Below are 14,166 nucleotides of genomic sequence, written 5' to 3' on the forward strand. Positions count from 1 at the left end.
CCAGTAGGCCGCCGTCTTCTCACTGATGAGCTCGATGTTCAGGAAGGAGCCCTGGCCGGGGCCGAACAGGGGCCCCGAGGTGGTGCCACGCACGATACGAGGAGACACGTTGGTCACGAGGTCCTGCAGAGACAGGTTTACTCACGTGATGCGACACGCTCTCTGACAAACACATGCTGTGTTTCAGTGAGGTCCGACTAAACCTCTTTCATATTACTGTCACTGGACATTACATACATTATCGTCCACAGAGGTCATTCAATGTGCTGAACAGAAGTAAAAGAAGCACAAACATGCAGGTAACAAGCACAATAAGAAAACAGTATAAAAACACAGATTATTAAATAAGTAATATCCCATCAAAGTGCAGAAATGTTCAAGTCCTGAGCAATGCAGAGCTTAAAATGTAGAGGACCCCAGAGAGTTTCTGTAATGCTCCACTCTGTGTTACTCACTGTATCAGACAGGAGGCAGTAGAGAGCCGACAGGGAACAAAGGAGACAAAGACTGGACTCAAACCAGAGTCATTACAACTACATGAGTCGTTTCTCTGTGTCGTAACCTCATCATTAACTTTGCTTCCAGCTCTTTTGACTATAAGAAGAATCTCTGTGCACGTCCACTCCACGTGACTGTTGTGTGCGTTTACCTTGTCCAGTCCGAACGTCTTGGTCAGAGCGAAGCCCCATCCTTGTTCAAAAGCTCGTCGGATCATGGCCGTGCTGGTGGTGGGAGGAGCGGAGGCCAGGCCGAACGGGTTGGGAAACTTTATTCCGCAAACCTCGACGCTGATGTCCACCTGATCTATAGCGCTGTAGAACAACGGCAGCTTTGGGACCGGATCCACCGTCTGTCCATGCAGGGACTACAGAAGGAAGGGACAGGATGTTTTAATCACTGATATTACATTTTATGTGGTTGAGTCCGAAGTCAAGTCCCATTATTCATGAATGCTCTTTGTGCGACGCGTTCAGGTGCTGCTATGAATCATCTCAGAAGATGACAAGCATCAAAGAAGAAGGCTCCTGTGGCTCAGACTCGTTGAACTGCCTGCAGCAGCAGCAGGGGAGAGATAATGCGTGCCACGCCCTTCTAACCAATCAGAGAACGCCAAACTCAGAGGCGGGAGCTTTTGTTTCTTAAGCTACCGCTAGCTTGACTTGCAGGACTTGCTTACTGTAGCTTTAAGAATGAACGACAAACACGCTGCTGTTGGAGCAGATCTCTTCAGAGCCCCGTGTTTTAAAACGTCTCATGACGGCAGATTTACCTGGACGTATCTGTGAGGTGCCACGAGGCCTGTTTGCCGTCGTTCACCGATTCCACTGTGGTGTTTGCCAAACCAGCGATGTCTCCTCCCGCAAACACCCAGGGCTCGCTGGTCTGCATGGTGTCTGTGTTCACCTCCGGAGTGCCCCAGCGGGTCATCTTCACAGGAACCATGGCGTCAGTCACTACAAAAAAAGTCAACACACGGATCAGGGTGATATATGAAAACATGTCTGCCTGCAGCTACTGCATCCGTCCAACAAACGGCTTCGATTTCTGTTCTGTAACAATGAAAATATACATGATGTAGGACGTTTTGTCTGATGTGAATAAATCTCACGCACATCCTCTGATGCATCTTCAGTTCTAACTGTAGCTGAAGGTAAATCAAAAAGGGGAAACTGTGGATCATTAGCTGTCAGCTCATTGGTTCATTACCTTGCTGCTCGTTCAGCATGGAGCCGAAGGCACTGATGATGTAATCAGCCTTCAGCCTGACAACTTGGTCTTCATCTTCCAGCCAATCACCTGCCTCGTCCTGCTCGGTGCGACAGAACTGCATCCCGGCGACCCGTCCGTTCTTCATGACGACCTCACGAGGAGACAGGAAGGGCAGGAACTCACACCTCTCCTCCTTCGCCAGCTCCATCTGACAGAACACAACACCAGGTCAGAACATAGCGAGTGGTCAGCCGGCATCAGCTCTGTGCTCAAATATACAGCATTTTAATACGGCCAGACTCACATTAAAGCTGTTCTCATTCACATGTTTAGAATATTAGGGTGTTTTCACATCTAGTCCTTTATAAACGACCCAAACTCAGTCCTGTTAAAGTCCTGAACTCTCTTCTTTTTGTGTTTTTGCATCGAGTTCATTTGAAAGAGGACTCCTCTCCTCTGAAGCTCTCAGACCTTTACTGCCTTGGATTATGGGTAGCTATGCCGTTACACTTCCTCTGGTATTTGGGTAAATTAGTATAACTATAGTCGTATATAAAGCCCCGTTTCCACTGGACAAAAAACCTGCTAACATCTGGAGTTTGTCAGTGATGGAAAAGGATTTAATCAGCATTCACACCCGGGTCAAATGGCTCTGCAGTAGACACAATGATTTATTGGCTCCAGCTCCAATTGGCATTCAGCTGACCAACGGTGGAAATATGATCACTCAGTCAGTCAGTCAGTCAGCGACATTCATGATTATTGGACCCTGCTGGTGCAACGCAGTCAAAAGCATAAACAATATATTCAGTATTCCTGATCTGTCCATGTATCTGTCTATCCCACGTCCATACCTCCTCAGGAACAGCCCTGATGTTGGTGAAGCCCTTCCTGAAGCAGACGTACACTCTCCTGGCTCCGCAGCGAAGAGCCGAGGTGGCGCAGTCAAACGCCGTGTCTCCGGCCCCGAGGACAATCACCACGCCTCTTAACTCTGGCAGTGAAGCGCGACACTGACACATACCTGGACGGAGTGAGACGGAGACAGACGGAGACACGGTGATGAGAGACTCAGTCAGACCCAGACTCAGAGGAGGAGTCTGTTGAGACCAGAACCAGAGACTAGCAGACGGGTCAGAACTGTTAGCGCAGTTAGCATCTTTTATTTGTTTATGTTGTTAATTAGCTTGTAACTGCCAGTGGCTGACACAGTGTTGGTAGTTGTGCTAATGCTAACTCTCTCTCTCTCTCTGTGCTGACAAGGTTTCAGGTGTATTTAGCCCCGCCCCCTCGTCCCCACAAGTTGACAGGATTGGTTCCTGAGGTTTGTGACGTTTTTATGACACTGTCATTGGTGGAAACTCTCAGTCATTATATCTTGTATTATATAAAAACATCATATGGACGTTAACGAGGTTAAAAACTTGATTTTCATCGGAAGTTTAAGTTCGATTTCGTCCGTACCTTTCTTGCTGGCTGAGGCCACCATGGGCAGGAAGTCTTTGGAAGTGAAGAAGCCTTGGTCCATGGTTAAACCCTGGAAGATCTTAGCTCTGTTGGCCTGAGGAAGACCTGAAGTCACACACACACACACACACACACACACACACACACACACACACACACACACACAACCATGGGGAAAATTATACTGATGTTTGAGTCTGATTAGTTTTAGCTGTATATTATTTACATGCATTTATTAATTTATTCATTTTGTGTGCTACTTGAATTGCTTCATATTGACGTACATATACTGTATGTTGCTGAAAGTGTGAATCTGTGGTGGAAACATATGATCAGCAGTTAAAATGCTGTGATTCACAGAGTTGTGAAATGCTGTTCTTGCTCACACCGTATATGGAGTTGTTTTTCTTATACATGCAGGGAAATGCATGACAGTTAGGATAACTGTTGGCAGGAAACATGCAGAGCGAGACTGAGATAAGAGGAAGTTGCCCTCAGCTTAACATGGACAAGGGTCAGCTGCTCACTTCAAACTCAGACAAACGTGGGCTGCAGTCAGAGGGAAATCTCCTGTCTGACCACGTCTCCTCGACCGGAGGGGAAACGCCATGAGCTCAAGGAAAGACGTGAAGGAGACTTCACAAGGACTTAGAAGAAGAATCCAACTGCACGATAAATCCTCTTTTCTTAACCACAAACACAAAACTAACAGGATTGAAATGTTGAAATAAGATAATATGAAGGGAATCACGTAGAGAAAGTTGAGCCATTGAAATAATAATGAAATGAAAACTAGAGCCACCTCCTCGTGGTCGTATCCCTCCGCCACTCAGACTAGTTTCAGGTTACGTCCCTGTTCATCCAGAGTCAGAGAGGAAATGAACCACTGGTGTGAAACATTGTCATAATTGCTGTGTGAAGTCTTGAGTTATGGCTGAAAAGTGTTTTGTGAGGTCACACTGACCTTGACCTTTGACCTTTGACCAACAAAGTCTAATCAGTTCATGCTTGAGTCCATGTGAAGGTTTGTGCCAAATTTAAATGTTGCTGCAGCAAGGAATTGTGGGACGGTATTTTCTCCTTTCCTTTGGTAAAGCTCCAGTGTTTCCTAAGCTAAAGGAGACAGGAAGCACTGAATCATTTAGAGAAGTGGAGCAGCTCTGATCATGGCCGCCGCTCAGATACTTCCGGGTCATTTCACTCAGTTTGAACAAAGATTTCTCGACCGCAGCCGAGTTCTGGTTTGTGAGTCTGTATTAAATAAGAAGTTCAACTACACTCACCGATCCCAATAAAGACGGCCTTAAATCCTTCCTCTCTCAGGGACGTCAGAGTCATTCCATTAACACCGAGACCCTTCTCACACACCACCTGTACACACACACACACACACACACACACACACACACACACACACACACACACACACACACACACACACACACACACACACACACACACACAGAGACACACACACACACACACACACACACAACACACACACACACACACACACACACACACACACACACAGAGACACACACACACACACACCACACACACACACACACACAAACAGACACACACACACACACACACACACACACACACACAAACACACACACACACACACACACACACACAAACAGACAGACACACACACACACACACACACACACACAAACAGACAGACACACACACACACAAACAGACACACACACACACACACACAGACACACACACACACACACACATACACACACACACACACACAAACACAGACACACACACACACACACAGACACACACACACACACACAGACACACACACGTACACACAGACACACACAGACACACACACACACACTTTAACAGAACTGTGAAGGTGCTCTCTTCATACATTAACACTTAAAACTAAAGTACTGAGTGTTTCATAAATCTGTGATTATATTATAACAGTTTTGATTTTCTTTCTTTTGATCACAAAATTTAAAATGTTGTAAATAATATTGAAGATCGTCATAATATTGTTGATTTTTCTATCGAATGTGCCGATGAGACATTTAGAAGTTCTGGTATCTGCATGTTTTCCTTTATTTGTTGGCGACATTATGGAGATTAATAAGCAAAAAAAGTCTAAAAACCAACAGAGAACTTAATAACAATTACTGATTATCAGAACAATATGGGAAACTACAGTTCGTACCTTGACTCCCAGATCCTTCATCAGGTCTATTTCAAACTGGACAACCTCATAGGGAAGACGGAACTGGGGGATTTCTGAAGTGCTGCGAGGAAGAACAGATATTTCTGAATGTTTCCTTCACGTCTCTCCTCTTGTCATCTGGTTTCAGGAGTCGCCCTCCTCTAAGATATTTAGTATGAATGTGGTGACACGTTACCTCAGCCCTCCTATGTACTTCTGTCTCTCGAATACGGTAATATTATCGTATCCCAGACGGGCCAGGAAGGAAGCACAGCTGACCGACGCTGGGCCACAGCCAATCAGAGCGATCGGGGTGTGGTACGACTCTGGCATCTCACTGGATGGTGGGAGTTCAGGATTCCTGATCTGAGCGATGCCCATCTTACTAAACACCTGAGAAAAAAAAACAACAAAACAAAAACACACACACATACATTTGAAATAATCCCCTTGTCAAACCTTTAAATAAACTGCTTTCAAATTATAACTGTCAACACAACATGGCCGACTTCACAGTGAGGCTGAGTAACACTTGGCCACAACGGGCAAGTACAAGATGACGCTTAATCATCTACCGAAGGTCTGCTAACATTAGATAACGTTAGCCTCCGTATGCTAACGGTCATATCAGGCCAGGCCAAGTAATGTTGCAGGAGCAAAACTCCCTGTGTATTGACTTGAGGAGCAGTAAAAGACATTGTGACCATACAACATAATAATAATAAGTATTTATGTCATTTAAGTTCTGGTTTCATGTGCTGCTGTTTTACCTGCATTATTGCACATTTCCTGTGAGTTTATAAAGTCAATTCTAGAAAGTGTCAGTAACATGTTGAAGACAAGCTGACAGCTACACGTATCCCACCTCCACAGCAAACTGCTGCAAGCCTCCGATGTTGATGGGTCCTTCCTCGGAGGCGTACAGGTTGCAGCCGCCTACACACAGATCTGACGTGGGACAAACCATCCCGCAGGTCAAACCCAGGGGGTTGTCGGACAGGATGGCCCGCGCCGCCCCATAGTAGTTCTGGTAAACGCACACACACAGACACACACACACACACGGCTTTAGTGTTGTGTTACCTACCATGATTAGCATTGTCATTGTTATTCCTTTCTTATTTGAATTAGTTCTCATCATAGACAGACAGATGTTTTGACTGTGTGTGTTTTCTAGCACCTTATTAGAGATACTCGTGATGAATGACTTGATGTCCAGGTTGGTCGGGCAGCTCTTCTGACAGGGAGCATCTGCACATTTTAGACACCTAGACACAGATGTCACTTTTATTTGACAGTTTCACAAAGTTATTGACATTAAAAATAAATAAAATAAAAAAAAATACTTCAAATCAGAAAATTTGCTGTCTGCCGGACTTTTATTGATAGAAATCACTGTCATAATAATTGAAGTTTTGGCCTTATAATGAGGCTGGATGAACCTGTCCACCTTCACAGCCTCGTCGTGTTTGTACAAACTGTCACTAACTGAGAGGAAAAGCTTCTGTAGAAGAGGTCAGAGATAAACCAGACTACAGGGCTGAAGTTTAGTGGTGGAGACGCTGAAGTCATGTGACCGTGGTGTCGCTGGTTTATAGCCTAGCGTTAGCTTCTTATTTGTGCTGATTGTACTGAGGCTTCAAACGTCATAACGTGGTGTTTATTAGAGAAGAGGATCCTGCTGAACAGTCACTGTTTTGTTTGCTGCAGAGTTTATTCTCAGTAATAATCTCAAAGTGAATGTAAAAATCCCAGTGGCTTTTTGTGGAGGGAACCAGGGTGACGCTAACATCTGGATTACAATAATATGTCGTCCTTGAGGCGACTCTTGTCCGATTGTGAGATTGTTAGGAGTCATTTGCATCATTCATTCATTCATTCATTCATTCATTCACCTCATCGCTTCTCGCAGAGCTCCACGCTCGCTCAGCGTTGTGTGTTTGATGTCGTCAAAGTTGTTCTCTAACTTCACACAGGACTGAAAGAAAGAAGAGTCGGGGGGAAAAAGAATGATGAAGACAGTAATGAAGAATAATGTCAAGGGAAACAATGTGCGTGTCGTTGCGGTATATCTCACATCACAGCTCCTCTCAGGGTTTCTTTTCCAGTGTTTCTTCTCCTTCTTCTTGTTGGCGGTGGACATGATCTGAGCATGAGTCTTCACCCTGGGGTTCAGAGCCAGGATGCTCTGGAGACAAACACGTCAACACCTCAGTAAAAACAGACACAAGTCCTGATTCTGACACAAATACAGTTGTTTTCTACCCTCACAGAAACGTTTTTACTGACCCGTTCTTATGGAAGCCAGGGTTTATACCCCGTTATCACCCCATCGTTAGTTAATCATTTCTTTATCTCAGGACATTAAAGCCATTTTCTTATCATGACCAAATAAATTATCATAACTGTCAAAGTTAAGGACGGCTGGGTAACAGGATGTGCCCCGTCTTCACAATTACTTACGTTAAGTTACATCAAGGTGTGTGCAATTAATTTAACGAATCTGAGTTTTACAGCCGGCATCTAACCAAAGGTTTTTAGATCTGTGCATCACAGCTGGAGTCGTGATGTTGTTTTCCATGTGAGCTGCTGCTGTTATCTGACTTTATGGCAGATAGAGATCTGCTGGACAAACAATGAATCTATGGAACATTCTAGGAAGTTTGCTTGTTTGGATGGTCGGGGTTAAGATGATAAGATAATGATGAGCTGCAGGGTCAGTGCACTGAGGTTATGTGACCCGACATGTTGATGTATAACAGCGGAAATGAAGCAATAATTTACTGTATGTCATTTAGAAAGGTGGTTTAATATTTCCTCAGGTTATTACATTACCAGTTCACACGTTTTGAATCTCAGTGTCTAAACCTACAGATTTTTTATGACATCTGTCGAAACTATTGCCCCATCGCGTCACGTGCCAACCGCTTTCCCCTCTGACCATACATCACTTATCTACAGCTCCATAACACACGGCTTGTTGCACAAGACCATAAGGCTGTAGTAAGACTGCAAAACACGACTTTTTATCCTGTTAATCCTCACTTTGCTGCTGCATGTTAAACTCTTGTCTGTCCCCACGTGCAGCGTAGTCCAGGAGAGGCGCCTTTAAAGCCGCTGTCACTTATATTTTACTGTTGAAATCTAACCTGAGTGAAAAGGAGCAGAATATGAACTTAAAGTCGTCATGTAGTTACTGATCAGTGACTGTAGGTTCAGTCTGTTCGTGTAAATCATTGTGGGAACTGATTAAAAGATGTCTAACGTCTTAATAACAGCAAGCCAGAAGCCACAGAGGGGCAAGTGCGCCTGACTGTTAAAGGGAATGGGAGACGGCACTCTGATTGGTTTATTGCATGTTTAATCCATGATTGATTTAGAGTAATTAGAGAGCTACACTTTGGACTGTTACTCTTTCTGAAGTATATTGATCTGGAAAGAACTGAACAGGGTTATTTTTATATATATCCTGTTTGCTACTCACTTATTTTCATTTATTTATCATTAATTATTCAATTATTATTATTATTATTTTCATTTTTGTTGGGTGAGGGTTTGGAAATGGACAAAAAAAACATGGATTTTGTTGGATTTGCTTTTCTCCTCTCCATAAACAGAGATTTAAAAAGAAGAATAATGACATGTTGCTCTTACTGGTGTCGGTTTAGCAGGAAGTGATTGTTCGTTATTCAAGTGAGAGCTTCTGCCTCTTTTGTCTCTTTATATTATTTTTCTATAGAACACATTACATCAGTTTGCTCAGTCTGTGCAGACTTCTTTAACGTTGAGCTATCCAGTGTTTCCTTAGTGATTTTCATATTTCACTTCCATAAAATCAGGAAACACAAGAGACACATTTCATTAAAAAACAAGGGTTAAGATCAAGGTAACAGCTGCAGGTAACAGCTGATACATCCTGACTCCTATTCTACAAACACTGCACCAACAGTCAGGATTCATCTCATGTGTTATGTCCCATAATGCAACTCAACAGTCTCCTTTTAAATGTCCACTTCTTTGTAACCCTGAGGACATAAGTGTTTCACAGGCTGAGTGGTTACTCCTCGTGACGAGGAAACTAATGAGTGACCTTCATGTGTAAATTTTAGTGGGACGCCCCTTTAAAATGTTAATCCTCAAAATCCTCTGTTGAATCCTGTCTCTCCCTCCGGTCCTGATCCCACCTCAGTGTTTCTGCAAGTCATTCAAAGTCCCTCACGTTTCTACAGGTGAAGCTGCTTTTATTTTGTTATTTTTACCGTCACGTGATCACAGGTGGAAAATATTTTAACTTTTCTGCTGTGAAACTGCCGCCAGTCCAGCTCCGGCTCAGTAGCCCCCTTCTGAAGCCCCAGATTAGTGTCCTGTCCGTGGTGGTGGAGACTAATCCCCACACTAAACACTTGATCTGAAAATTCAAATAACCTCTACAAGTCCTTCGAGGAGTTTCACAAGTGCCAAGAGGATTTTATAGATATATAACAGACTCTATATGACACAAAAACCCCAGCCACCGAACATGATCGTACAGGGTTCACGAGCACAATCTCCATCTTTTTATGGGCTCGTGAACCTGTACGATCATGTTCGGTGGCTGGGGCTTTTGTGTCATATAGAGTCTGTTATAGATCTATATTTGAATTTTCAGATCAAGTGTTTAGTGTGGGGATTAGTCTCCACCACGACGGACAGGACACTAATCTGGGGCTTCACAAGGGGGCTACTGAGCCGGAGCTGGACTGGTGGTAATTATTAAAGGACACTGACCGTGAACTTTAGTCAATGATCAATAACCATCAATATGATCAATGAAATGTTATCATTCAATATCATTATGTCCCGTCAATATTACAGAATGAAAAAGGAGGCGAAAAACACCCAAAACAAAAGGTGATTTGCCTCATAACAACTTGACATTGGGATTCATGGTGCGTTAACCAACAGAAAATAAAGGAAGCTGCAGAGAAAGAAAGTAAAACGAGACACAGTAGTTTACCTCAATGTCTGGAAGGTCTTTACTCAACATGCTGCTTCTGTCCAAAGTTTTCTGCGAAGATCTTCTGGAGATTGTCGTTGGTTTTTGAAGGTCTGGATTAGAGGTCCGAAGCACTGTCCGGGACGGCTCCGCTCCCAACAAGTGAAAGTATCAGACAGCTGACCGACTCTTATCACGTCCGCTTCGCTTCCTGCTGAGAGAGAGAGAGATGTCGGACGACAGGCTGCCCGGTGAGAGCCGCCTCTGACAGACAGAGCCGTTATCTCTCCCCGGGGGGGTCAAAGTTCAGCACAGCTGGGCAGTCTGGACAGGTTCCCAAGTGCATTACACCTGAGCTCTGGATAACTGTGACCTCACAAGACAGGTCAGGTCCAAACTCCACCTCTTGTGAGTGGAGCCTGCATGCTTTCCTTTTGAATGTCATTAACTCCTTCTTGCCCGTGTCAAGCCCCCCCCCCCCCTTCACACAGCATTCATTTAGCAGTTTAAACACACTGCGAACCTGAACCTGAACCTGAACCTGAACCTGAACCTGAACCTGAACCTGAACCTGAACCTGAACCTGAACCTGAACCTGAACCTGCGGTCACTTTTAGAAAAGAGAAGCAGGAGCAAGGCAAAACAACACCCCCCCCCCCCCCCCCCTCCTCTTCACACAGCATTCATTTAGCAGTTTAAACACACTGCGAACCTGAACCTGAACCTGAACCTGAACCTGAACCTGAACCTGAACCTGCGGTCACTTTTAGAAAAGAGAAGCAGGAGCAAGGCAAAACACCCCCCCCCCCCCCCCGCTTCCCGTCTAATCACAGTTTCCTGGCGGAGGAAATGCCTGTTCCTTAAAACCGAAAGTAACAGAGAGGAAACTCCTCTCTGTGCTGCTGAAACACATTCACCCCGGGGTGACAATGATCAAACACATTCACCCCGGGGTGACAATGATCAAACACATTCACCCCGGGGTGACAATGATCCCAGGCTGCTCTGTGAAAACGAGCCACTACAGAAGCTGCTGCACCGTCCAGAATAACGTCGTCACACATGTTGAGCAGAGTGACTGATATTTAACTTACCGATCTGGGAGAAGAAATCTATTATTTTCTTGCGGGTTGAAGTAATTTTCTAATGCAAAAGGTCCGTTTCCAAACAAGCCCGGTCCTGCCCCCGGTCCTGCCCCCGTCCTGCCCCCGGTCCTGCCCCCGTCCTGCCCCCGGTCCTGCCCCGGTCCTGCCCCGGTCCTGCCCCCGGTCCTGCCCCCGGTCCTGCCCCCGGTCCTGCCCCCGCCCACCAAACTTCTGATATGATACTTCAAGGAGACAAAAAAAAACAAAACGTGTATTTGATAAATCTTGTTATTTTTAAATGATTAAATTCTCAAATAATAAACCTCTTTCCTTCTTTAATCATAGAACTTTAAAAACGTTCACCATCATATCCACAAGTACAAAGAGAAAAGCGATTAAACCATAAAAAGTAATGCTTGCAAAAACTTTTCCTATGACTCCACGAGACAACAGCGGCCACGAGAGGGCAGGAAGTTACAAGATCAATGTAAACAGACAACAACTGCATTTGGAAGAACTTGTGACCATCAAGTCCAGATTCCTTTGACCATAATTTGAGCCCATACAGATATGAGGTGTAGTCATGCCAATAACTTACCATTTCTTGCCGGTTCTGTTGTGGTGTGGCACTGGCCTGAGGTGGATTCTGGTTTCCCTGTGAAAACACATAATTATACTAAATAAAACAAACTTTCCATTGCAGGGAAAACCAGGTCATTTAAGGCAACTGTTCACAAAAGAGTATAGAGTAACATTTTTAACTCAAATTTATTACACTTACCATTATTAAGTCAGTCAGGTGCAAGTTCTGCAGGAAGCTCCTGTCAGCTCCAACTGCAGGTGCTGTGAACAGGAATCCTGAGACTTCATCTTTCACAGTGTCTTTGTGAAACATGGAAAACATGGAATTATATCAAATAAAATTACTTTCCATTGCAGAGCAAACAAGGACATTTTAAGCAGCTCTTCACAGTACAATCTTGAAAAACATTTATATTTACTTAAAGTTTGTTCAAGCACAAACACCGAAATGTGACATTTAAAAGTAAAGCTAACAAAAGCTTGAGGTTTTGTTTTTGAGCTGGAAAACTTTCCTGTTTTTACCAAATGAGGTACAAATGTGTTGATGCAGTAAAAACAGCATGAAGCTGCTGTGAACGGGGGAAATGTGCCATGAATACTGTTAGCTGTAATAAGTAATTGTTTCCTGTAGGGAGCAGCAAAGTGACATAAGTGTGTGTGTGTGTGTGTGTGTGTGTGTGTGTGTGTGTGTGTGTGTGTGTGGTGACAGTGGTCCACTCATGACACCACATGCTGCATGTGCCAAACTACAGACTGTAGCGCATGTAGATGAAGAAATAAAATGCATTTAATGTTGTAACTAAATATTAATTCATTAGTAATGAATTAATAAGCAATCTATTTTATACATTAAATATTTATAATATGTACATAAATAATCGAACATCTCATCAGCTGTAGAGGCCGGAGGACAAGGTGAAGGTCGTCAGTCCTCGGGGCCAAACATCTGAACCAGCTGCAGAAAAGCTTTAACTGGAGACATCATGAGTGTGTGGTGTGATCATGTGACCCAGCCGTCACTCAGTATAAATAAATGCATCAGTGAGCTGGTCGCTCCAACAGCTACTGGACAGGTTGAAATGAGGTTCAGTCCTTCATGTTCCCCTCAGGACCAACTGTTATAACATCCAGGACCTTCCTCACGTCAATATTTGTATTTGCCGATACTTTGGTTTATGACTAAAATACCTGCAAAACTAACTCCTTCCCATCATCTTCAGTTGTGCTGTGTGTTGAATATGTGAAACATTAAACCTGCTGGAAATGCACGACTGTACAGACTCTTAGTCTTGTGATGGAAACACAGTAATAACACGAGCAGAACGAAACCACATGTGGCTTCCTTCCTCCTCATGGTTCCTGCTCTGATCTGCGTCGTCAGCTGTGAGATACAGACAGGTGTGTGTCCGATCAGCTGATCAGCCACAGGTGGACTGCAGTCAAGGTGTAGAAACATCTCAGAGGTGATCTGGAGACGTGGGAGACACCAGGGGGCTGGTTCAGCAGGGATAGACTCGACTATCTGAAGTCGGACTGTGGTACAATGAATTCTGGGTAAATTAAAACTTTTTTCAACAAAAAAAAAAAAGAAATAGCCGGAGGAACCACATCAAACGGCTCGGCTCTGTTTTCCCTCAGCAGAAAATGTTTGTCTTTGAAAGAATTCAACAGTTATAAGATTTATAAAAGATAAAAATCTGATTTTAGTCTCTAAAAACTCTTTTTCTTCTCTTTGTTCTCTCCATAACAATGTTAACAAACCACAAATTATGAGCCATGTTTTCCTGTTTTTTTGTTGTTGGGTGCCACTAGTCAATAAGGGTGTCATTGATTGTTACCATGGTAACATTGGTCTTAAGCCTAAGTTAGCCTGAGGGTAAGGTGTCTCGTGTGTTTGTCTTTAAATGAGTCAGTCTGTGTTTTTGTGACTGACATTAGACTGAAGCAACACCACAGACCGGTCTGAGACGTCTCTGTGATCAGTTGTCATAGCGACGTGTCTGAACACTTGCTGTATGTAAGTGCGGTATTCCACTTTTTTCCTTTTTTTTTAATACATTTGCAAAATAAAATTTCTGAAATTCTGTTTTGACTTTGTCATTACGGGACATTGAGTGCAGATTAAAGAGTGAGAAAGGGGT

The 14,166-nt window shown here is 43.9% G+C and overlaps 1 protein-coding gene across 1 annotated transcript in view; it reads right to left on the reverse strand.

Moving 5' to 3' along the window:
- LOC130179283 (dihydropyrimidine dehydrogenase [NADP(+)]-like) overlaps positions 1-10,814 on the reverse strand; it is a 17,163-nt gene extending 6,349 nt beyond the window's left edge. Inside the window, 15 exon segments of the mRNA XM_056392177.1 lie at positions 1-123; positions 650-865; positions 1,271-1,287; positions 1,290-1,454; positions 1,708-1,918; positions 2,565-2,734; positions 3,175-3,282; positions 4,461-4,548; positions 5,384-5,465; positions 5,580-5,776; positions 6,249-6,410; positions 6,564-6,651; positions 7,279-7,361; positions 7,461-7,571; positions 10,380-10,814. The exon segment at positions 1-123 is cut by the window's left edge and continues 42 nt beyond it. Of these exon segments, the coding sequence (XP_056248152.1) occupies positions 1-123; positions 650-865; positions 1,271-1,287; positions 1,290-1,454; positions 1,708-1,918; positions 2,565-2,734; positions 3,175-3,282; positions 4,461-4,548; positions 5,384-5,465; positions 5,580-5,776; positions 6,249-6,410; positions 6,564-6,651; positions 7,279-7,361; positions 7,461-7,571; positions 10,380-10,409 (1,851 nt within the window). The 5' untranslated portion in view covers positions 10,410-10,814.
- Between the last annotated feature and the right edge of the window lie 3,352 nt (positions 10,815-14,166).

Source organism: Seriola aureovittata, chromosome 12, assembly GCF_021018895.1.
Source record: "Seriola aureovittata isolate HTS-2021-v1 ecotype China chromosome 12, ASM2101889v1, whole genome shotgun sequence".
Taxonomy (NCBI): Eukaryota; Metazoa; Chordata; class Actinopteri; order Carangiformes; family Carangidae; genus Seriola; species Seriola aureovittata.